Raw genomic sequence first — 25,638 nt, 5'->3', positions numbered from 1 at the left:
TGTTTGCGCAAGAGGAAGCTGGTTTGAAGTCTGAAGTAGTTTGTTTTAATGGGCAGCACCCAAGAGAAGAGTGAGCTTCCCAAGAGAGAGGGACTGGGCAGCCCCATGAGGGCTGTTCCTGGGGCCCGCTTGCCTTCTTGGATAGGGAGGACAGTCTCAACTCCCCCTTGGCTGCTTTCACATCTAGAAAATTCACACCCTCCGTGTTTTAAGTAACATCTTCTACAAGACAAATTCATACCCAGAAGTAGCCTGGTGGATGTGGGCTCATGCCTTCTCCTATGGCAACCACTCCCTGAAGGCAGTGCCAGCCTTTGTGATCAGGGAAGCTGTGCTCAAGGGCCACAGATGCAAACAGAAACTGGCAGGCTACAGCTGGCAACTGAACTCCCCTCTTCATTCCCTCCTACCATGCGAGGTTTGTTGGGGAACATCTCTGGGAGGGCTTGCTGAGGGGTTTCCCCAAGGTGACCCCTTGCTAGGACAACCACCCACTTCATGTTCATTTACCTGTGGGGCCCTTGACTTCCGTTGGCATTGCAAAGAGGCAGCTAGGAAGAAGGAAATAGAAGGTGGCTGTACTGGGAAAGAAAGAGACATGAGTCAGAGCCATGTAGACTCCCTGGCAAGGAGAGATGCTGGCAGAGTCTTGGTTCTAAAACCAGAATACATAGTTAGAATGGACCTTCCCAGGTGTACAAAGGCCATGAAGCAAATCACATTCTAGGTGCTGGTCCTGGTGGGATGTGCTGACCTTGGATGCTGGTGAGGGAAGGTTGGGTGGGGCTGGGAATCACTCCTAGGCCAGTGTGGTGTGCAAAGCTCTTGCCAGAGAGAGCTGTCTTTTGGAGACCCACTTCTGTTTTGGGGAAGATCTCCTTAAAGAGCAGACTTAGGTGATCTACACAGATGTTCTCTTATCCCAGGGGCAATGCAGCCAGTGTTGTACTGATAAACTGGGTCTCTTAAATAAAAGAGGCCCCAATTTGTAGGATTTGCAGATTTTCATGGTGTAAATGCTCCCACAATGGACAACTAACGGTAGTTTAACAACTGGCTTGCAAAACCCTAATTATCTCACTATGCCATAGGAGCCAGCCCCAGCACACCACTGAATCTTGTCATGGTTTCAGACAGTAACAGGGAGCTGTTGTCAGGGCAGCCTTAGGACGTTGCGTCCTGAAGTAAGAAAATTTAAGGTCCACTTGACAGCACGAGAGATTTCCCTTCCCGTGTGAGAACAAGAACATTCCTGAGATCCACAGTAGCTATGAAGAAACCTAATTCCTAAAACCAGCTCCCTCATCGATACTTCAAAGACTGGGGCTCTCCAACACAATTTGGAGCTAATGAGACCTAACTGCTCACCAAGATGGGAAAGTCATATATTATAATAATTATACACCTATGCTACATTACATTTAGAAAGACAGGAAGGAAATGGAGAAGAATTTTAGTAGTGGTGACTTTATTTGTCTTTTGGATCTTCTGTGTTATTTATTATTTATTTATATTTTTATTATTATTTTTTGAGATGGAGTCTCTCTGCCAGGCTGGAGTGCAGCGGCGTGATCTCGGCTCACTGCAGCCTCCATCTCCTGGGTTCCAGTGATTCTCTGCCTCAGCCTCCTGAGTAGCTGGAATTACAGGTGCCCGCCACCATGCCCTGCTAGTTTTTATATTTTTAGTAGAGACGGTTTCACCATGTTGACCAGGCTGGTCTGGTCTCAAACACCTGGCCTCAGGTAATACGTCTGCCTGAGACTCTCAAAGTTCTGGGATTACAGGCCTGAGCCACTGTGCCTGGCCTCTGTGTTTTTTAGATAACCAGAAAAAAAATTTTTTAAAAGAGATGTCATATATAAAATTGAAATAAATTATATTTCTCATTTACATAGATATCTATTTCTTCTTTTAACTCCATATTATCAACCTTTGTTCTAACTGTATAGTAACAATCTCCACACAACATTTCAAAATATCTGCTGATGTTCTCTGACAATTCTCCCAAACCAGAAAGAGCTTATTTATTTCAGAGATAAGGTCTTGACATGTGGCCCAGGCTGGTCTCAGATTCGGGGGCTCAAATGATCCTCCTGCCTCAGCCTCTCAAAGTGTTGGGATTACTGGTGTGAACCACTGTGCCTGGCCCCAGAAAGAGCTTTTAGATCTCAGATTAATTCAGGTCCTTGGGTTGATTCCTGTATGTGCCAAGACAGCAGAAGCCTGGGGAGGTTCCCTGGCTTTCCTGGGATTAGGGGGCTCACCTGAGTGGCTCCTCCTCCCACTCCCCATCTAGGTACTTCTTGTAGGAAGCTTGGAAGATCTCAGCTTGCTGCTCCCACTGACTATCCTTGATGAAATGATTCTGCCCGGAGCCCAGTCCGTAGCAGTCCTTGATCTTTGCAAAGACTTCCAGGGGGCTTTTGAATGTGGTGCCTAGGTTGAAAATATACAGAATTAGTCAAGCCATCTGACTTCCCCTTTCCTGATTTTCCCCTACTTCCTCCACATTCCCCAGTTTTCTGCAGAATCGCTCATCCTCAGAAATCCACTCCTGCTCTGCAATTGGTCTGTATTCAGTCTTCTCCCAGTCTCTCCTGTACCCCACCAGCTCACAGAGCCCAGGCAGAGAGCAGCTGCTGTCCTCCTTCTTCTGTATCTTCATCCCAACACCATTCTCTCTGCTTTTGGATTACAGAATATTTGCAAAGGCCGGGGTGTGGGGGGCGGTGGGGCAGGGAAATGTTCACAATGCCACTAGAGACTTTAAATCACTGTCCCTGTCTCCCCAGCTGAGGAAGGCCCCAAATCTGCCAGTTACCATCACTTTTCAGCCACTGCTGAAGACTCACATAATTAGGCAGTCTCAGTCTCTTCTTATGCCAACACTTACCCAATTCCTTCCTTCAAAAAAAAACTTTCTTATCAGTCACTTTTGTTACTATTTCTCTTCCCAATAACCTTTCATTTCCTTCTTTTTCATGGGTTCCTAAATCCACAGTAAAACTGGTTGACTTGTTTTCTGGATTTGCACCCTGAGTTTCAGAATTCTGTTCACTTTGGAAGGTGTCTGGGTCCCTCAAGTTGCCCAGGAGATTCCACAGTGCCCTTGACTGCTTCCTCAGAGACAATTGCATAACTTTCTAGAGGGCGACACCTGTTTTATAAACACATAGTATCATATGATACACTAGTTCTCAAAGGATGATGCCAGGTCAGCAGTGACAGAGTCACCTGGGAACTTGCTAAAAATACAGATTCTCAGGGCCCACCCCAGACCTACTGGAATAGAAGAAACTCTGTGGTGGGGCCCAGCAATCTGGGTTGTTTTTTGAGATGGCGGTTGTGCTATATTGCCCAGGCTAGGCTTGAACTCCTTGGTTCAAGCAATCCTCCCACCTCAGCTTCTTGAGAAGCTGGCACTATAGGCAAACAATCTGGGTTTTAATGAGTTCTCCAAATGAGTATGATGCAGCTAAAGTTTGAGAATTGCTATTATAAATTATACCCCTTATATTTTCACTTACTAAAATATTTTGGAGATTATTTCATATTAGTACTATAGATCCTCTTCATTGTTGCTTATTTTAGTTATTAAACCTTTTTCTTATTGTGAAGTGTAACATACATGCAGAAAAGAGCATAAAATATGTACCTTAATATATTTTAATGAGTTATTATAAAGCAAACCTCTGGTATCATCTACTCAGGTCAAGAAATAGAACATTGGCTGGGTGCGGTGGCTCATGCCTGTAATCCCAGCACTTTGGAAGGCCAAGGCAGGAGAATCGCTTGAGCCCTGGAATTTGAGACCAGCCGGGCAACATGGCAAAATCCTATCTCTACAAAAAATACAAAAATTAGCCAGGCCTGATGGCATGTGCCTGTAGTCTCAGCTACTTGGGAGGCTGAGGTGGGAGGATTGCTTGGGAAGCAGAGGTCACAGTGAGTTGAGACTGTACCACTGCACTCCAGCCTGGGCGACAGAGGGAGACCCTGTCTCAAAAAAAAAAAAAAAAAAAAAAAAAAAAAAGAAAAAAGAAAAAAAATATTGCCATCTCACTAGAAGCTTCCCAGGGGCCCCTTTCTAATCACAATTCTCTGGGAAGAGTGGCAACCACTCTCTTGACTTTTATGGTAGCCACTTCATTGCATTTATTTATGCTTTTATCACCTAAACGTGCATCCTCAACACCATAGTTTCATTTTGCCTGATTCTAAACTGTACATAAGGGGAACCATGCAGTGTTAACTCTATAGCTGCCCTCTTTTGCTCAACATTGTTCACGAGATTTATCCATTTTGCTGTGTGTAGCTGCAGTTTGTTCATTTTTTGTTGCTGTATAGTATTCCATTGAATAAATATAGTACAATTTATCTGTTCTACTACTGATTAACATTTAGTTGTTTTGTGTTTGGGGCTATTCAAAATCATGTCGCTATTACCATTCATGCACATGTTTCCTGGAACACACTTGCTTGCAAATCTATGGGTACATTCCTAGAAGTAGAGTGACAAACTCAAGCTGGCTTGCTTAGGAGTTTCCTAGTTTTAGCACTGAAAAATCTCACATCCCAGGAAACCCCTCAGTCAGGCAAACAGGTATGGTTTGTCACCCTATCACCTAGCAGTGTAAATACTGTGTCATAGGATACAAATTATTGTCAACTTTACTAGATAATACCAAACCATTTTCCAAAGTGGTTGTACCAGTTTTCATTGCTAAATGCAATGTATGGGAGTACTGATTGTTCCACATCCTCACTATCACTTGGTGTGGTCAGTCTTTTTAATTTTACTCATCCTAGTGAATGTGTTGTGCTACTTCACTGTGATTTTAGTTTGCACTTCCCTGTAGACTAATGATGGTGAGCACCTTTTCATGTTTATTGGCTATTTAAATAATCTTTTTTTGTGAATAGCCTGTGCAATACTCTTGCCTGTTTTGTACTGGATTATCTCTCTTTTTCTTAAGAATCTGGGCTGGGCGCGGTGGCTCAAGCCTGTAATCCCAGCACTTTGGGAGGCCAAGACGGGCGGATCACAAGGTCAGGAGATCGAGACCATCCTGGCTAACCCGGTGAAACCCCGTCTCTACTAAAAAATACAAAAAACTAGCCGGGCGAAGTGGCGGGCGCCTGTAGTCCCAGCTACTCAGGAGGCTGAGGCAAGAGAATGGCGTAAACCCGGGAGGTGGAGCTTGCAGTGAGCCGAGATCCGGCCACTGCACTCCAGCCTGGGCGACAGAGCAAGACTCCGTCTCAAAAAAAAAAAAAAAAAAAAAAAAAGAATCTGTAGTAATTTTTCATATATTCTGGACACAAACCATTAGTGGGTTTTATGTGTTTTGCAAATAACTTCTACCTATCTATGTGGCTTGATGATCTTTCATCCTCTTAATGATGTCTTTGAATGATTTGAAATTCCTAATTTTAATGTAGCCAAATTTATTCAATGTTTTAGAATTGTAAGTACTTTTTGTGTCTTATTTGAAAAGTCTTTCTCTACCCAGAGGTGATAAAGGTATTGTTTATATTATTTTCTTTTTCTTTTTTTTGAGACAGCATCTCGCTCACTGTGTCACCCAGGCAGGAGTGCAATGGTGCAATTTCAGCTCACTGCAACCTCTGCATCCCAGGTTCAAGCAATTCTCCTGCTTTAGCCTCCCAAGTAGCTGGGACTACAGGCACACGCCACCATGCCTAGCTAATTTTTGTATTTTGGTTTTTGTGGAGATGGGGTTTCTACATGTTGCCCAGGATGGTCTCAAACTCCTGAGCTCACAAGCAATCTGCCTGCCTCGGCCTCCCAAAGTGCTGGGACTACAGGTGCACACCATCATGCCCAGCTAATTTTTTTTTTTTTTGTATTTCTACTACAGACGGGTTTTGCCATGTTGGCCACACTTGTCTTGAACTTCTAGCTTCAAGTGATCCACTTGCCTTGACCTCCCAAAGTGCTGGGATTACAGACATAAGCCACTGCACCGGGCCTAAAGGCTGTATTATTTTCTAAAAGCTTTACTGCTTTGCCTTTCATATATTTACTTCTACAGTTCTTCTGGAATTTAGTTTTGTGTATGGCATGAGGCAGGGGTTAAGTTTTATTTTTGTCTCCATATGAACCACCACCACCACTTATTGAAATGACCACCCTTTCTCCAGTGCTCCGTAGTGCTGCCTCTGTAATGCATCAAGTGTCCATTTATGCCTGGGTCTATTTTCGTCTCTATATCCTGTTTCATTCACCTATTTTTCCTCTATTTTTCTTTCTGCTATTTCTATCTATCTATATTTCTATATTTCATCTATATTTCTATTATTCACTTATCTATTTTTTATCTTAATAAGTGCAGTTTTATAATAAATATTGATAGAGCAAGTTTGACCACTACATTCTTTTACAAGAGAAAATTGTCTATTCTTCACCTTTCTCATTTCCCTTTTTGGGGGGTTGTTCTTGATTTTGAACGAGGATCTTGTTCTGTCACCGAGGCTGGAGTGTAGTGGTGTGATCATAGCTCACTGCAGCCTCAACCTCCTAGGCTCAAGTGATCCTCCTGCTTTGGCCTCTCAAAGTGCTAGGGTTACAGGCCTAAGCCACCACACTTGGCCTCTCTTTTGTTTTTTTAATGGTTGCAAAGTATTCTTTTGTATGAGTGTACCAGATATTTATTTATTTATTTATTTATTTATTTATTTATTTATTTATGACAGGGTTTCACTCCCGTCTCCCAGACTGGAGTGCAATGGCACAATCTCACCTCCCTGCAACCTCTGCTTCCTGGGCTCAAGTGATTCTCCTGCCTTAGCCTCCCAAGTAGTTGGGACTACAGGTGCAAGCCACTCTGCCTAATTTTTGTATTTTTTGTGGAAGTGGGGTTTTGCCATGTTCCCCAAGCTGGTCTTGAACTCCTGAGCTCAAGCAGTCCGCCCACCTTGGCCTCTTAAAGTGCTAGGATTATAGGCATGAGCCACCGCGCACTGCCCAGATTTTATTTAACCAATTATTCACCTCTGTGCATAATGCTACAGTGAACATTCTTCTTCTTCTTCTTTTTTTAATCCTAACTACTAGTCCACCAGGAGTGAACATTCTTATAGATATGTCTTTGTGATCTTGTGTGAATGCTGAGAGGATATCCTCTGTATTCGCTGCCTACAATAGCTAGCCTCTCTGCTCCTCTTGACCAAGTCCCATCCTTTGAAACTTTGCCCAAATGTCCCTTTCTTTGATAAAACCTTTGCTTACTCCCTAGCAAGTCAGTCGCTTCTTACCCTGAGTTTTCACAGTCCCTGATGGTCCCCACTGCTGTACTTATCACATCCTACTATGGTGGTTTCTTGTCATTCTCCCTTAGCAGACTATCAGCTTCTAGAGTGCAGGAGAGGAGAGGTGTTTTACTCATCTTTGTGCTTGGTACATTATGGGCATTCAGCAAATAATAATGAATAAATGAACACAGGAATGTAGGAATGAATGTATTACAACTAGCAGTCAAATGAATTACCACAGAAATGTAGGAATAAATGAACTCATCCTGGCAATTCAGAAAAGACACCTTTCTTTCCTGACCTTCCAATTCTGTTAGTTAACTGTATGTAATACAAATGCATTACTTACATTTTTTGTTTTTATGTCTCAGAGCTTATGAGTTTAAAAAAAATTTCCTCTTCATAACTATGTAATTTTGATATTGTTGCTAATAAATTGAAAAGATAAGACATGTGGAGAAAGGCGGAAAGAACAGATAAATCAATGGCAAAAGGAGAGAGATTTGAATCACACTTACCTGTAACCGGCTTAGGTGGTTTGATCTTCATTATGTAAACTGGAAGACTCAATTTAATGTCTCCTTTGAAACAAGCATTTGTATCCTAAAATAAGGAAAAGGCATAGTTAATAAGCCAAGAGAATAGAGGAAATAGAATAATTAAAAACACTAATTTTAAAAGAAAGTGGAAAAGGAGGGGAAAAAGAAGAAAAAGAGATAGGACAAATAGAAAGTAAATAGCAATATTGTAAAAGTAAATAGCAAGACTGTAGATTTAAACCCAAACATGTAAATAATCACATTAAATGTATATGGTCTACATAACCCCAATTAAAAGGCAAAGATTGTCAGACTCTATAAAAAGGCTAGACCCTTGGTGACACATACTTGTAGTCCCAGCTACTCTGGAGGCTGAAGTGGGAAAAACGCTTGAGGCCAGGAGTTTGAGGTGGCAACATGCTATGATTGTGCCTGTGAATAGCCACTGCATTCCAGCCTGAGCAACATAGCGAGATTCCATCTTTGAAACAATTTTTTAGAAAGGGCAAGACCCAACTATATGAGGTCAAAAAGAAACTTTTTTTTTTTTTAAGACAGGATCTTGCTCTGTCACCCAGGCTGGAGTAGAGTGGAACAATCACAGCTCACTGCAGCATCGACCTTCTGAGCTTAAGCAATCCTCCCACCTCAGCCTTCTGAATAGCTGGGAACACAGGTGTGCACTACCACAACCGGCTAATTTAGTTTTGCAGAGACAAGGTCTCGCCATGCTGCTCGGGATGATCTTGAACTCCTGGGCTCACGTGATCCTCCTGCTTCTGCCTCCCAAAGTAATGGGATTACAGGTGTGAGCCACCACACATGGCCAAGAAATTCATTTTATGAAACACTATCTGAAACCATAGGGAAAAAGAAGAAACTGATTATATTAAATATAATGACACAAATATGTATAAGAACAAAAGTACAGAAAAAGATATATCTTGCTAAAATGAATCAAAAGAAAGCTCGGGTGGCCATATTAGTATGTGACATAGAAGAATTCTGAACAAAGAATATCAGGAATCAAAGGGTCAGTAAATAATGACAAAACAATCAATTCATCCGAAGACAAAACATTCCAAATTGTTAAACATCTAATTACAAAGCTTCAAAATATATGAAGCAAAAATTTGTAAAAGTGAAAGAAGAAAAAGATAAATCTACAATCTTAGAAACTCCTTTTTCAATAAGTACAGAATAAGTAAACAGAAAAGCAGTAAGAATATAGTAAGGATATAAAAGGAAAAACAGGAAAGAGATAGAAGACTTGAATAGCCTAACCAATAACAGCTTTATTGGTCTTGAAACATCCTTTTCAAATGCATATAAACATTTACCAAGATAATCGACATTGTGGGAATAAAATAAATTTAAATAAATTTAAAATAATTCAAATATATAAAGTATGTTTTCCCATCACAATTGATTTTCTTATCACAATGGATTTTATGAGAAGCCCATAAAAAAAAGCTATCTGTAACATTTCCAATATTTGGACACTAAATAACATACTTCTAAAAATCTACTAGTCGGCTGGAGCAGTGGCCCACGCCTATAATCTCAGCACTTTGGGAGGCCAAGGTGGGCAGATCACAAGGTCAGGAGTTCAAGACCAGCCTGGCCAAGATGGTGAGACCCTTCTCTACTAAAAATACAAAAATTAGCCATGCGTGGTGGCAGGCACCTGTAATCCCAGCTACTCAGGAAGCTGAGGCAGAGAATTGCTTGAACCTGGGAGACGGAGGTTGCAGTGAGCCAAGATTGCGCCAGTGCACTCCAGCCTGGGCGACAGAGCGATATTCCATGTCAGAAAAAAAAAAAGAAAAGAGAAAAAAGGAAGAAATTAGAAGAGGAAACTAAACCCAAAGTGAGCAGAACAAAGGAAATAATAAAAACAAACTGGAAATCAGTGAGATAGAAAACAGAAAAACAATAGGGAAAAATATGGGAAACTAAAATCTTGTTCTTCTGAGAAGATGAATAAAATGGACAGACCTTTAGCCAAACTGATTAAGAAAAAAAGAGAAAAGACACAAATTACCAATATCAGGAATGAGAGGGATGACATCACAATAGATTTTAAAGACAATGAAGGGATAATAATGGAATGTTATGAACCACTTTAAGCCAATAAATTTGACAACTTAGACAAAATGAACAAATTACTCAAAAGACACAAGGTACAAAAGTTTGCTCAAGAAGAAATAGGTAACCTGAATAGTATTAAAGAAGTTGAATCTGTAGTTCCACAAAGAAAGCTCCAAGACTAGATGGACACATTAGTAGTAAAGTCTACTTAATATTTTAAGAAGAAATAATGCCCAGACTGGGCAATATATTTTTCTATAAAAAATTTTAAAAATTAGACAAGCATGGTGGCACACAACTGTAGTCTTAGCTATTTGGGAAGCTGAGGCGGGAGGATTGCTTGAGCCCAGGAGGTTGAGGCTGCAGTCAGCCATGATCATGCCATTGCATTCCAGCCTGAGTGACAGAGTGAGCCCCTGTTTCAAAATGAAAAAACAAGAAAAGAAAAAAATGTGCAAACAAATTGATAAGTAAAAAAATGCAAGTTTATAAGAAAATATACACAGTATGATGCCACGTATGTAGAAAAAAAATTCCAATTCCATGAAGCAAAACTATAGTTTTCAAAATAAATATAAGAATGTAAAAATACACTAAAGATCTAGAAAACACACATCAACTGGGGCCGGGCGCGGTGGTCCACGCCTGTAATCCCAGCACTTTGGGAGGCTGAGGCAGGTGGATCACCTGAGGTCAGAAGTTTGCGACCAGCCTGACCAACATAGTGAAACCCTGTCTCTACTAAAAATACAAAAAACAAAACAAACAAACACACACACACACATCAAGCTAATAATGGTGATTACCTCTGGAGAGGGCTGTTTATCTGAATTCCTGGACTTTTCTAAGAGTGATACATTCATATATTATTTGTATAATGTGAAATATAATGTAACTATTTTTATTTTTATTATTTTTTGTGAGACAGGGTCTTGCTCTGTCGCCCAGGCTAGAATGCAGTGGTGCAATCTCGACTCACTGCAGCCTCCACTCCAGGGCTCAAGCCATCCACCCACCTCAGTCTTTTGAGTAGCTGGGACCACAGCTACGTGCCACCACACCTGGCTAATTTTTTTTTTTTTTTTTAGACAGCTGTCTTCCAGCATGGAGTACAGTGGTGCGATCTCGGCTCACTGCAACCTCTGCCTCCCAGGTTCAAGTGATGTTCCTGCCTCAGCCTCCTGAGTAGCTGGGATTACAGGTGCACACCACCACATCCGGCTAATTTTTGTAGTTTTAGTAGAGATGGGGTTTCACCATGTTGGCCAGGCCGGTCTCGAACTCCTGACCTTGTGATCCGCCTGCCTTGGCCTCCCAAAGCGCTGGGATTACAGGCATGAGGCACCCCGCCTGGCCTAATGTAACTTTAAAAGGGAAAAAAGAAAGGGCTCTAGCGAGAGACTTCCATTTCAGAAATTCACCACTACTCTACTGACATGCCTGAGTCCTCCAAGAGCCATGCCTTCTGAAGACATGGTGTGTTCCTGGTCTCAGAGGAAGAGCCAGGAAGCTCCAGGAAACCTGCGCTGTTCTCTAAGGTATTCCAAAACAAACACAAAATCCCCAAGTCACTCGGCTTGGTGAATTGGGCTGTTATTTTGGTAGGGGCAAATCCAGGACTCATGGGACGCTTTTTTAAGAAAAAGAAGACAGAACTATAAACACAAAATGCCCATAGCCACTGTAATTCCATCTAATATGGGGGAAATTGTGACAGAGGAAAGCTAGAGTGAAGAGGTAGTGGTATTAAGTGATTACAGTTAAAATATGTTACCTTTGCTAATTTTACAAAAACGTATAACCATATGAACACATTGCTAGGGCCCCTTCCAGAGGCCCAAGTGAGGCGCCCTGAAATTTAAGCTCCCTTAACTTCAGGTAAAGCCACGTCTGGCCAAATGACTTGGGTCAACTATTCTCAGGGTCGGGAGGTCATCTTCAATGAATATGAGGCACAAGATTAAGTCACTGAGAATTGAAAATAGTGCCCAGGTGTGACATTTTATTAGCATATTTGACATTTAAGGTAAATTTCAAGTAAAAATAAAAATCTTGGGCCCAGTATGGTGACTCATGCCTGTAATCCCAGCATTTTGGGAGGCCGAGGCAGGCGGATCACCTGAGGTCGGGAGTTCAAGACCAGCCTGACGAACATGGAGAAACCCCATCTCTACTAAAAATCCAAAATTAGCCGGGCGTGGTGGTGCACACCTGTAATCCTAGCTACTCGGGAGGCTGAGGCAGGAGAATCGCTTGAACCTGGGAGGGAGAGGTGGCAATGAGCCAAGGTTGTGCCATTGCACTCCAGCCTGGGCAACAAGAGCAACAAGAATGAAACTCTCTCCAAAAAAAAAAAAGAATTAATAATTTTTTTAAAATCTCTAAAATGCAACCTTAAGTCTCTCTGGAGATTTTCTTTAAAGTTTCTTACCATTTCTAACTGATCTGCAGAAGTGAGACCAAGGGTGTTCTGAGGAGAAAAATGAGAAATTAATTCACAATAGGTTTGATATATGTTTACCATCCCCTTTAATCTTCTGGCATGCTCTCTCTTCCCCTCAATTACTCTTGTGAGTGAATTCATGCAATAGATATAGAGGGTCAGTATTTGTGTGGACCTCTGGTCTGCAGAAATTCAACACACGATCCCTATTTTCCAGGATTTTAAAAAGTAGTTGGGGAAATAGGAAATAGTTAATAATAAGAGGAAATCTGAATGAATAGAGTTGAGGAGATCAGTCAGAACACCATTTCAAGAATCTAAATTGAGGGAAATATTTCTGATTGGCAAAACATAACGGTGATGTTGAGAATTACATTTAAGTAACTCTAAATATAATTCATAGTAAAAGAACTACCACTGTAACTGGCATTCATTGGCTGCTTCTTGGTGTATGAAAAAGAAGTGAATTATGGTGAGAAACCACCCTATTCAAGGTGCTTTTCCTATTTGGATAACAAATTAGTCCAAACAAAAATATATCTTTTGAGTACCAAGTATGATACTACGGAATTTGTTGATAAAAAGCAAAAGGTATGGTCTTAACAATCTAGAAATTTATTATCCATTGAAGACAAGAGGATTTTTCTGTATAACAAGATAACTAAAAACCTAGGTAGTAGGTGAGAGGTGTCAAAAAATGGGTACAAATAATAACATCCTATAATAGCTTAGAGGAGGAAGATCTCTGGGCTAGTAACTTTCCCAGGGACATAGGACTACACTCCATTATGAAGACATTCACTGAGGAGAAAGGCATTTATTCAAAGCCACTTGTGCTCAGCAGTGAATGTAACTCTCAATCTTGGTCTCCTACATTAATAATTTCACTAATTTATTTAGCACCCAATACAATGTGTTTTAAAGGGGTGCTCAGTTAATATCAATATATTCATGTTGGTGGTTTAAAAGTAATAATAAGCATACACTGTATAGATAAGCAAATTAAGTCTTAATATTTATTGAGCAATTACATTTTAAAAACACAGCAAGCACAGGCCGGGTGCGGTGGCTCACGCCTGTAATCCCAGCACTTTGGGAGGCCGAGGCGGGCAGATCACGAGGTCAGGAGATCGAAACCATCCTGGCTAACACAGTGAAACCTCGTCTCTACTAAAAATACAAAAAAATTAGCCAGGCGTGGCAGTGTGTGCCTGTAGTTCCAGCTACTCAGGAGTAGCTGAGGCAGGAGAATTGCTGAGAATCTCCTACAGAGGCAGGAGAATTGCTTGAACCCGGGAGGCGGAGGTTGCAGTGAGCATCACTGCACTCTAGCCTGGGCAACAGAGCGAGACTCAAAAAACAAAATCAAAAACAAAAACAGAAACAAAAAATAGCACAAGGCTCAGGCATCATATGTAAATAAACTGAAATGGTAGACTTTCTACTTTCTAAGGATAATAGAAAATATATATATATATATTTCTGTATATTGAGAACAACCTCTTTATATCATAGTCTGGAAAATTTAATGGAATTTGAGGCATGAAAAGATTATTTTAGCCAGGAGGGAAAAAAAGATTACCAGTGAAGCAGGAGTCAGGACAAAAGACCCTCCTTCCAGAGAAATGCCTGGGAGTGGTCTCAGTGGAGAGGCAACTCCTAGACTAGAGAGATACTGAGATTCCCACTACTGAAGACACCTTTACTTTTTAATATATTATTTTAACCAAAGGAAACTGACTTGGCAGACAGGGGCCAATATTCCTGTTGTCCTCTCTATAATAGCCCAGAGGCCTCATTCATCATAAATTTCCAATGACTTGGGCTAGATGTGGGTCAGGGGTAGGGAGAAACATATCGGCTGAAAGCAGAGATACTTCCTACCAGTTGCAGCTGTCTGACTTTTTTCTTTGGATTTGAAGTGAGTTGGGGGTTCTCTACTTTCTTGAGCCAAGTCTCCTTGGGCAATTTATACACATCCAGCCAAATATCTCCGGCTCCTGCATTGGGAAACCAGAGAACCATTGAGCAACTGTAAGACAGCCACAAGTTTCCTCTGAGAAATGGCCTGTTTTCTTCTCAGAACTGCTGGGAAAGAGATCAGCCACCTCCGTAGCAGGCAACTTTGACACACTGAAGGAGAAGTAGTTCTGCAATGGTTATTGCAAGTCCTCGTGCCCCACATAACTTTCCCATGGAGAGTTATCCCCTCAACCCACCATCACCTATCTAAGGGAAACAGGGGCTTCTCACACTAACAGCACTCATGCAACATGATGTTTTAACCAAATTGCCCTGCCTAGCCCCCACGTTTTCTATGTTGCAAATGGTAAATTCCATTGACATTAAAAAAAAATATGGGGCTGGGCATGGTGGCTCATGCCTGTAATCTCAGCACTTTGGGGGGCCGAGGTGGGCGGATCACCTGCAGTCAGGAGTTCAAGATCAGCCTGGCCAACATGGTGAAACCCCATTTCTACTAAAAATACAAAAATTAGCCAGGCGTGGTGATGTGTGCACCTGTAATCCCAGCTACTCAGGAGGCTGAGGCAGGAGAATTGCTTGAACCCAGTGGGTAGAGGTTGCAGTGAGCCGAGATCAGGCCACTGCACTCCAGCCTGGGCAACAGAGTGAAACTCTGTCTCAAAAAAAAAAAAAAAGAAATGCTTCATGAATTTGTGTGTCATCCTTGCAGAGGAGCCATGCTAATCATCTCTGTATCGTTCCAGCTTTAGTATATGTGCTGCTGAAGCGATCACATCCACTGACATTTTGCCTTTAGTTTTACCTGTCTGGGGAGGAAGGCAGCACATACAGAATCAGTAACTGAGAGGAGTGTGTCTGAGGAAGGGTTAGAATTGGGAAAGATGTACCTAAAGAATTCTTCTGACCAATATTTGAGGAGATGTTAACCTGGGAAAGTTTGTTCTCCCACGGTATGGGATCCTGGCTAAATTTTTTCTTAAAAAGTAATCTTCTGGTCACCTTAATTTCAGACTTCTGGCCTCCAGGACTCTAAGGGAATAAATATCTATTGTTTTAAGCTGCCCAGTTTGTGGTACTTTGTTATGACAGCCTCAGGAAACCAGTACAGATGGTGCAAAAGTTTCCTTGAATACATAAAGCATTATAAAATGCATATCCTTGGCCAAGTGTGGTGGCTCATGTCTGTAATCCTAGCATTTGAAGGCCAAGGCGGGCAGATCACCTCAGGTCAGGAGTTCGAGACCAGCCTGGCCGACATGGTGAAACCCTGTCTCTACTAAAAATATAAAAATTAGCCGGGCGTGCTGGCAGGCACCTGTAATCTCAGCTGCTTCGCAGGATGAGGCAGGAGAATCGCTTGAACCTGGGAGGCAGAGGTTGCAGTGAGCTGAGATCATGCCACTGCACTCCAGCCTGGGTGACAGAGCAAGACTCCTTCTCAAAACAATAATAATAATAATAATAATAATAAATAAAATGCATATCTTCCTTAAATACCTGACATTGGAAGGGGCTTGGACAACAGTATAAAATAGAGGCCCATATACCATATATCTAAATATTTAAAGGTTAAAAATCAAGGCAACAAGCATTTGTATAAAATATGTTCTATTATCCCAGTGATAACTGCAGCAGGCAAGATCCAATGATGAGTGCTAAGATTGGTGGATAAAACATTAAAGAGAAACAGCACATCAGCATCATCTCAAAGTATCTCCCTCAAGTGTTTATTAACTACTGTGGTGGTTTTAACACGTGTCCAAAAATTCTTTGATTCTCTTACCTCCAGGAGGTGATACTTTTTTTTTTTTTTTTTCAGATGGAGTTTCGCTCTTTGTTGCCCAGGCTGGAGTGCAGGGGCACAATCTCAGCTCACTGCAACCTCCACCTTCCAGGTTCAAGCGGTTCTTCTGTCTCAGCCTCCCCAGTAGCTGGGATTACAGGTGCCCGCCACCACCTCCAGCTCATTGTTGTATTTTTAGTAGAGATGGGGCTTCACCATGTTGGCCAGGTTGGTGTTGAACTCCTGACCTCAGGTGATCCGCCTGCCTCGGTCACCCAAAGTGCTGAGATTATAAGCGTGAGCCACCACATCCGGTCCAGGAGGTGGTACTTCTTTTTTTTTTTTTGAGACGGAGTCTTGCTCTGTCACTCAGGCTGGAGTGCAATGGCACAATCTCGGCTCACTGCAACCTCCGCCTCCCAGGTTCAAGCGATTCTCCTGTCTCAGCTCCCTGAGTAGCTGGGATTACAGGTGTGCACCACCACGCCCGGCTAATTTTTGTATTATTATTTTTTTTTAGTAGAGACGGGGTTTCACCATGTTGGTCAGGCTGGTCTCGAACTCCTGACCTTGTGATCCGCCCGCGTTGGCCTCCCAAAGTGCTCCTTGCCCGGCCAGGAGGTGGTATTTCTATCATTTCCCCTTGAGTGTGGTCTGGACCTAGTGACTTGCTCCTTACAGAGGATATGTAGGGAAAAACAGTAGCTCTACAGTGGAGAAACCTGGCGGACACCACTTCAAGTGATCAAGGTTAATATCAGAAGTAGTGAGTAACGCTGCTATAATGTATCCCTTGATATGATGCAATGAGAAAAGCACGTCACCTCTGTTGCATCTTCCCCCAAATCCTTAACCCCAGTTGAATCATGAGAAAAATATCAGACAAGTTGAAATTGGGGGATATTCTACCAAATACCTGACTGGTACTTTTTAAAAATGTTAAGGCCTTGAAAAATGAGGAAAGGCCAAGAAACCATCCCAGATAGGAGGAGACTAAGGAGACACAATGACTAAATATAATATGGTATCCCAGATTGAACTTTGGAGCAAAAAAACCCAAAAAACCAAAAAGATGAGTGGAAAAACTAGTGAAATTTAAAACAAAATCTGTAGTTAAGAGTTAATTAATAGTACTGTACCAATGTCATTTGCTTAGTTTTGACAAATGTGGTGTGGCCATGTTGAACATTAGTATTAGGGAAGCTGGGTGAAGGGCATAAAGGAACTCTGTAATTTCTTTGCAACTCTTCTTTAAATTGAAAATAATTTCTAAATAAAAGATTTGGAGGGACAAAAGCAATCATTTGGAAGAGACTGAAAATCTGAACCTTAACAGTCTTTGGTTAATCTTGCCTTGTAGGAGGAAGGCTGCAAAGTCTCCTCCTTGAGAGACCTCCATCTTTATACAGGTAGTTTGCTTGCTGGTATCATCCTGAAAACAAAAGAGATGTTGATAGAGTAGGCATAGCCTGCCAACAGATAATGTATTTCAGGGCTCTCTGTGGTTTGCACCCAGGAGCAGAGATCCTTTTAAAGCTTGGGACATGAAAAGATGCTTCAAACTGCTTCATACTTCCCATTTTTGTACAGAAATTGGACAAGATGGTATGTAAAGAAGTAGAACTCGCTTTTCTATGTAAGGTTTTTGAACTTATTTCCTGGTCTCTTAAATACTCCTGGTGACTTCTGGCATACTATTGGATCTCCTGGTCAGGTGTGCAAACCCTAAAGCCTATGCTGGCATCCCCATCAGCCATTGGTGGTTATTGCCTAGACCATTCTTTGTAATAGGGAACAAGAGTAGGATACCTCAGTTCTATCATTCCTTCTGCATTTGTTAGAATTCTTCTATAAGGAAGATCTTTCCATCATCAACTATTTGGTTGCCTTGAAATTTGGTTGCCCATATGAAAAAGTCAGGATAAAAGCTTGATTCTTTCCCCTATCAGTTTTCAGAATACTGAGTTTGTGCCCTCACAACTTCCAAAGGCGATAATAAAGTATTTAAAATATATGATTATGAATTAATGGATTTTAAACATTTTTGGGTGTTTTAATCCACCAACAGTACTTTTTTTGTAACGTCGCTGATAATTTGAATATCATAGTTATGCTGGTCTCATAAAATGAGTTGTGGGACATTCCCAGTATTTTTTTTTCTTAGGAGAGTTTATTTAAAGATAAAATTTAAATATAGGTAAAGGCACAGGTATTAAATGCATAACTTGATGAGTTTTGACAAACTTATACATCCATGTAACTAATACCCAGTCAAAGTATAGGACGTTACCATTATCCTAGAAAGTTACCTTATGCCTATTTGAGCCAATTACACTTCCATATGCAACCAATGTTCTGCTTTCCATCACTAACACAGATAAATTTCACCTGGTCTTAAGTTTCATATAATTAGAATGTACTCTTTTGTGTCTGGCTTCTGTCATTCAACTTGATGTTTCTGAGTTTCATCTGCTGTGTTGTTTTTAATCATCAGTTGTTTCTTATTTATTATTGCTGATTAGTGTTCCATTGACTTAGTCTACCACAAATTTTTATTTGTTCTCTAATTATGTTTTTTTTTTGTTTTTGTTTTGAGATGGAGTCTCGCTCTGTCATCCAGGCTGGAGTGCAGTGGTGCAATCTCAGCTCACTGCAATCTCTGCCTCCCAGGTTCAAGCAATTCTCCTGTCTCAGCCTCCCAAGTAGCTGGGACTACAGGTGTGTGCCACCACACCCGGCTAAGTTTTTGTATTTTCAGTAGAGATGGGGTTTCACCATGTTAGCCAGGATGGTCTTGTTCTCCTAACCTCATGATCCGCCCACCTCAGCCTTCCAAAGTACTGGGATTACAGGCATGAGCCACTGTACCTGGCCTTGATTATGTTTTTTTTTTTTTTTAATTACAAATACAGCTGCTAAGAACATCTTGTACAAATTTTTTTTGTGAACAAATGTTTTCATTTCTTTTGGGTAAATTTCTAACAATGGGCTTGATGTATCACAGGTTTAACTTTGTAAGAAACTACCTCACCTGTAATCTCAGCACTTCGGGAGGTCAAGGTGGGAGGACTGCTTGGGTCCAGGAGTTCAAGACCAGTCTGGGCAATGGGGTGAAACCCTGTCTCCTTTTGTAAATGTCAGTTTAAGTCTTTTGCCATCTTTTATTGGATCTTTTTATTATTGATTTGGAGTTCTTTGGATATTCTGGATACAAATACATTAAAGGATATAGAAATATATATAAAGGATATATAAAAAACTGATACTTTCTCCCAGTCTGTGGCTTGTTTTTATATTTTCTTATTCTATTTATTATTATTATTTAAGGCCTTTATTAGCAGTTTGTAGTTTGGCTTTTTAAAAACCAGATGCTGCACTGATAATGTAATTAGTTCTGGTTATCTGGTTAACAGGCAATAAATAAATAAATAAATAAATAAATCACCCCCACCTTGCCCAGCCTCAGGAGCCAAGGCATTCTCAGCTGGTGGATCCCTTGCTTTTGTCTCTGCCACATTGGGGTTTAGGATTTCATGGACACCTACACCTGTAACTGAAGTTGCAGTTGCTGACCTTGTGTCTCATCTTGATTTTCCTTCTCCTCTTCATTGCTGACCTCTCTAAGCTGTCTTTGGTGAGAAGGGGCCCTGGAGAATTGTGGTCTAGGATTGTGTCACTGGTCCACCTTGTTCTCCTGCACCCTGGTTGTCAGCACCTCCATCACTTCTCCCTGCAAAGGACGGCTGCAATACGGTGGGCACCTGGTTGTCACAGCCACAATAGTGGTGCACCACAATAACGTGGGTACCCACAGGGTCGCCACAAGCTAGAAACCCATGCCTGGGCCAGCTGTTGAGCCTGGCCTTCAGGAACACTCTCTGACCCTTGGTCCTTTCCCCACTCTCACTATTCTGATAATTCAGCTGGTGAGTGAGTGGAGGACTGGCCCTATGATGCAGACAGCATTCATAATGGTTAGTCTGCTGCAGATCTACTGCCTTGCATGGGAATGCAATTAGGGCCTGTAACATTTGCGACCTCCATACCCTTCAATAACCTCAAACTCCATCTACTACACTGGGAAAGCACTTCCTGGGGTTATTCTTCTATGACTGTCTGCTGTCCAAATACACCTCCTTGATGTCCTTTCTGTTGATGAAACCATATCCATTCCTGACATTGAATTATTTGTTTCTGAAATTTTCACTGCAATGACCCTCTTGTCCTAACCACCCTAGCAACCACTTTCTGTGGTACGGATGTGGGCACTGCTGAGGACTGGCAGCTGCTGGGTCTCAGCCTCCTTGCTCAGGGTTGTGGTGATGGTGACTGGGGCCAGCTGCGACAGCTGTAGCTCCTCCAGGGTGTGACTGTCACTAGGCCAGGTGGAGGTGGGGCTGTTCAGGGCTCTCTGGGGTCTGCTCTCTGCTCCTGCTACTGACTGAACTCTAATAGCATCTTTTGATGAGCAGAAATTTAAAATTTTTTAACAGCTTTATTAGAGGTATCATGACATAACAGCATGTCTGAAGTGTACAATTAGATAAGTTTTGACATATGTGTACCTCTTGAAACCAACACCACAGTCAAGACAGTGAACATATCCATCACCTCCAAATGTTTCTTCCTGCCTGTGTTGTATTGCCCCAGGCAACAACAGATCTGTTTTCCATCACTAGATTAGTTTGCATTTTCTACAGTTTTATAAAAATGGAACCATACAGTTATGTATTTTTTATCTGACTTCTTTCACTTAACATAATTATTTTGAAATTCATACATGTTATTATATGCATTAATAGTTCACTCCCTTTTATTGAATAGTATATCCCACTGTATGGATACACCACAATTACTTATCCATTCACCTGTTGATGGACATTTGGATGGTTTCCGGTTTTTGGCTATTACAAATAAAGCTGCAATGAACATTCATGTACAAGCCTTGGTATGGGCATACACTTTCATTTCTCCTGGGTAAATACTTAGGAGTGGAATGGCTGGATCACATGGTAAGTACATGTTTAACTTTTGAAGGAACTGCCAAAGTGGTTGTACTATTATACTTTACCACCAGCAGGGCATAGGAAGAGTTCCAATTGTTGCATATCTTTGCCAACACTTGGTATGGTGAGTGTTTTTATTTATTTTTTATTTTCCTTTTTTTATTTTTATTTTTTCTTTTATTATTTTTTTTATTTGTGTGTGTGTGTGTGTGTCTGTGTCTGTGTGTGTGTGTGTGTCTGTGTGTTTTGAAACAGACTTGCTCTGTCACCCAGGCTGGAGTGTAGCGGCACAATCTCAGCTCACTTCAACCTCTGCCTCCCGGGTTCAAATGATTCTCGTGTCTCAGCCTCCTGAGCTGGGATGTAGATGCCTGCCACCATGCTCAACTAAGTTTTGTATTTTTAGTAGAGATGGGGTTTCACCATGTTGGCTAGGGTGGTCTCAAACTCCTGACCTTAAGTGATCCACCTGCCTGCCTCCCAAAGTGCTAGGATTAAAGGCATGAGCCAACGTGCCTGACCTATTTTTGGTGAGTGTTTTTAATTTGAGGATTCTAATACATGTGTAATTATATCTCATTGTGATTTTAATTTCCACCTCCCTAATGACTAATGATCTTGAGCATCTTATTTGCCTTCCATATATCTTCTTTGGTGAATTATTTTCAAATCCTTTGTCCATTAAAAAAAAAGTTACATCGTTTCCTTGTTTTGAGAGTTCTTTATATAGTCCAGTTACAAGTCCCTTATCATATATGTCATTTTCAATGAATTCTCCCAGTCTATGGGTTGTATTTTCATTCTGTTAACAATATCTTTTACAGAAGTTTTAAATTTTGATAAAGTCCAGTTTACCTTTTCTTTTATGGATCATGCTTTTGGTATTGTGGCTAAAATATATTTACCTAACCCAGGATCACTTTCTTCGTATGTTTCAGTCTAGAAGTTTTATAGTTTTAGGTTTTACATACAGGTATATGATCCATTTTGAGTTACTTTTTGTATATGGTGTGAGGAATGAAGTCCAATATTAATGTTTTATTTTATGATTAGTGCTTTTCATGGTCCTAAGAAATCTCTGCCTGCCCCAAGGTGGCAAAAAAAAAAAATTCCTCTGTGCGTGTGTGTTTTTTTTTTCAAGAAGAAATGTTTTTAGCCTTTACATTTAGATCTAAAATCCCTATCAAATTAATTTTTATGTATAGTGTGAAGCAGAGTTGAAGTTCATTTTTCCATATTTGCTTTTCCAGTGTTTTAGCATTATTTGCTGAAAATACTTTCTTTTGGCCCCCACTGAATTGCCTTGGTGCCCATCAATAGTATTTCTTAGAAGACAAATTATAATAAAAAGTCTACTATGACTCACACCTGTAATCCCAGTACTTTGGGAGGCTGAGGCAGGAGGATCACCTGAGGCTAGGAGTTCATGACCAGGCTGGGCAACAACATGGCAAGAGTCTGTCTCTATTTAAGAAAAAAAAAACATACTCTGAACAACACCCTCTCTTTTGGGAATTCACTGATTTAAAAAATAATTTCTGAAAACTTACAGTATTGTAGGCAATGATCTGGGAAAAGGGGATTCAAAAGGTAAATAACACAGGTCCTCTTCCCTCAGGAGAAGCAGTCGTATGAACAAATTAGGGTAGAGGGTGTGGGAAACACTGTGGTAGAAATTGTGTTCTCTTTGTCAGTGGCACAAAGCAGAAAGAGATCAGCTCCTCTTGGGTATATAAGGGAAAGTATCTTAGAGGAGGTATTTGAGCTGGTCTTGAAGAATGGGGGAAATTTTGGTGGGGAGAAAAGGCAGGCAGGGAGATGAGGAGAGCATTTGAAGCAGAAGGAACAGCATGGGCAAGGGATGGGGAATGTGAAACAGCCTAGGACATTTAGGGACTTTTAAGTACTTATTAGATATGTTGGTCTGATTCTCAAAAGAAAAATCTGGAGTTCCTTTGTTAATTTTCTTTTCTTGACAACAGGGTAACTAAATCCAAGGAATTCAGCATGCACCCTTTGATGGTGGGGGATCTTTTAATTGGATATTTTGGAGGAGGCTCTCTGGCCAAGGAAGTCTCTATTTCTTTCTAATCTAGGCCAGCTATCATTGCTTCCATATTAAAAGTAAACTTAATTTGCTACAGCTTTTGGCCCAGCTAATGGTGAAAGAATAGGAACTCACCACTTCATTGATGGCTTTGACTAGGTAAAGACCTTCCTTATAAAAATAAAAGAGTCTAATGACACCTGAAACAGAAAAAATAAGTGAGAATGTAAGACAGACAATTGAGCTGAAGAGGAACTGGAATTTTTTATATTTGACTTTGTGAACTTAACATGATGAGCTCGCTCATTCTTAGGCCTCCTTCCCAGCCCCTCCACTGCCTATGCTGCTCTTGGTCTCCCTGTCTTCCTCCACCCCTCACTTGAAATGTTCAGGTTGTTTTCCTTCCTGGGTCCTCTCCACCTACCCCAACTCCACCAGCATCTCCCAGACATCTCCTGTAAGACATGGGCTACATCCATCCACTTGTTGACTGCTATCTGTCTGAGCATACCATCCCTTACTGCTTCACACCATTATCCAACTGTTTGCTGCAAATGTACTATATTCCGCTTGAGAATTCATGGATTCTTTGAGGGAAAGGATCATAGCTCACTGTTGGATGTGTCTTGCCTCTCAATCCCAACAAGCTCCTCATGCAGTTAATTTTGTTGAATTAGTAAGTAAATATGTTAATCTAATTCCCATTTAACCTAATGGCTCCAGTATACAAACATCACCCATCATGACTTCTTACTTCTTTCTTGAGGTGCCTCCCACATACTTATGACTTGCCTTTCTACACTATAATATAACCTTGTAAAGGCATCTGGTCCACTGTAGGTGAACGTCTAACTCAACCCAATACAGATTCATGGGATATCGGATTCATGCTAACAAATGTGCTAGGGACACCAAGACAGTCTACCTTCAGATTCATCATATTGAGGGCTACACAGACTTGAAATCAACTAGTATAATATAGTGTGATAAATGTGTGATCCTATCTTTACATCAAACTCCTTCTGAGTATCAACATTCCCACAGAGATATATCCCTAGATGCCTCAAGTCTGCACATGTTCAAATGGAATTCTTCAACTCACAGAACCCTGAAATCTTATTTTCCCATAACTGTTATCAAGAAATGGCATCATAATCCACCCAGTTATCGAAGGCACAAAGGGGGAGGCATTCTTCTTCACTGCCCCCCAGCACACTTTCCCACTACTTGACCCATATGCATATTCCATCATTCCCTAAGTTTCTCCATTAAATATTCCTTTCATTTTTTAAGTTTATTTTGAACTAATTTTAAACTTATAAAAAGTTGCAAAAATAGTAGAGTTTCTTTGTATCCCTTGTCTTGTTTCCCTTAATGTTAACATCTTACATAACCACAGTACACTTTTTCTTTTTTTTTTTTTTGGAGCTGGAGTCTCATTTTGTCACCATTGCTGGAGTGCAATGGTGCAATCTCAGCTCACTGGAACCTCTGCCTCCTGAGTTCAAGCAATTCTCCTGCCTCAGCCTCCCGAGTAGCTGGGATTACAGGCGCCCACCACCATGCCTGGCTAATTTTTTTTTTTTTTTTTGTATTTTTAGTAGAGACAGGGTTTCAACATGTTGGCCAGGCTGGTGTCAAACTCCTGACCACAAGTGATCCACATGCCTAGGCTTCCAAAAATGCTGGGATTACAGGCATGAGCCACTGCACCTGGCCTTCCTTTTCATTTTAACAGCCCCTGCCTTAGTTCCGCTGTTCAGAATTTTCTCTCCTCAATGACTGCAATAGTTTTTCTGCCTCTCATTTTGCCTTTTTCAAACTCCTGCCAGAGTGCCCTTCTTAAATGCCAGTCTGGTCAGGTCACTCCCCTGCAGAAAGTTCTTCAGTGTGCCTGTGCTGGTTGAGCAGAGCCTGATGTCTAGAGAGATGCATGCCTTCACAGATGATCTCCAAGTGAGCAGACACTTTCCACTCTGTCTGCCACAATATGACACAGCCTCCTCACTCACTTCCAATGCTGACATCTGCCTTCTCATCCTCCACAAAGCAGGAAAGCTCCTCATATCCACAGGTAACAGTCTGTTTCACCCAAACATAAGGACAGGCTAGAGGGAGCCTAGCTTTTGGGGGGCAACCAAGAGTAACAGCTCACCTATCTAGGACACTGTCTACAGTTTTCCATACCATACTCCCCATGGAGGCCTGGTTCATCCTCAGGCTGAAGGAAAAAGAGCAAGCTCTGGTTTGTATGAGAGGACTGCTGAGTGCTGGAAGGGTGTGGACTCCAGGGCCATACTGCCTGGTTTGAAGCCTGACTTTCCATGTTACCTCAAGTAAGTTATTTAACTTCCATTAAGTCAGCTGCCTCTTCTGAACAGGGATAAAAAATTGTACTTCCCCTCTAGGGCTGCCGTGAGGATTAAATGGGCTAGCACATGTGGAATGGTAGAACAGTACCTGAC

The 25,638-nt window shown here is 41.3% G+C and overlaps 1 protein-coding gene and 1 non-coding gene across 8 annotated transcripts in view; both read right to left on the bottom strand.

The window, feature by feature from the left end:
- The window catches only part of WDR93 (WD repeat domain 93), a 50,520-nt gene that overhangs the window by 13,369 nt on the left and 11,513 nt on the right, over positions 1 to 25,638 (bottom strand). For 4 of the 7 annotated variants that reach the window (XM_015142986.3, XM_077940296.1, XM_077940298.1 and 1 more), the window contains exons 4-10: positions 23,309 to 23,373; positions 17,474 to 17,552; positions 14,236 to 14,351; positions 12,340 to 12,378; positions 7,797 to 7,881; positions 2,268 to 2,439; positions 511 to 581 (exon numbers count right to left, since the gene is read on the bottom strand). In XM_015142986.3, coding sequence (XP_014998472.2) covers positions 511 to 581; positions 2,268 to 2,439; positions 7,797 to 7,881; positions 12,340 to 12,378; positions 14,236 to 14,351; positions 17,474 to 17,552; positions 23,309 to 23,373 — 627 coding nt within the window. The remainder of the gene's footprint in view (positions 1 to 510; positions 582 to 2,267; positions 2,440 to 7,796; positions 7,882 to 12,339; positions 12,379 to 14,235; positions 14,352 to 17,473; positions 17,553 to 23,308; positions 23,374 to 25,638) is intronic. The other 3 variants (XM_028851313.2, XM_077940301.1, XM_077940300.1) reach the window with 2 other exon arrangements.
- On the bottom strand, positions 15,004 to 15,110 carry LOC114679753 (U6 spliceosomal RNA). The gene has a single exon (XR_003731866.1). It is a non-coding gene; the product is annotated as a U6 spliceosomal RNA (small nuclear RNA).

Source organism: Macaca mulatta, chromosome 7, assembly GCF_049350105.2.
Source record: "Macaca mulatta isolate MMU2019108-1 chromosome 7, T2T-MMU8v2.0, whole genome shotgun sequence".
NCBI classification, from domain to species: domain Eukaryota; kingdom Metazoa; phylum Chordata; class Mammalia; order Primates; family Cercopithecidae; genus Macaca; species Macaca mulatta.
Note: the sequence above shows the minus strand (reverse complement) of the source record. Positions and strands in the feature narration are given on the sequence as shown.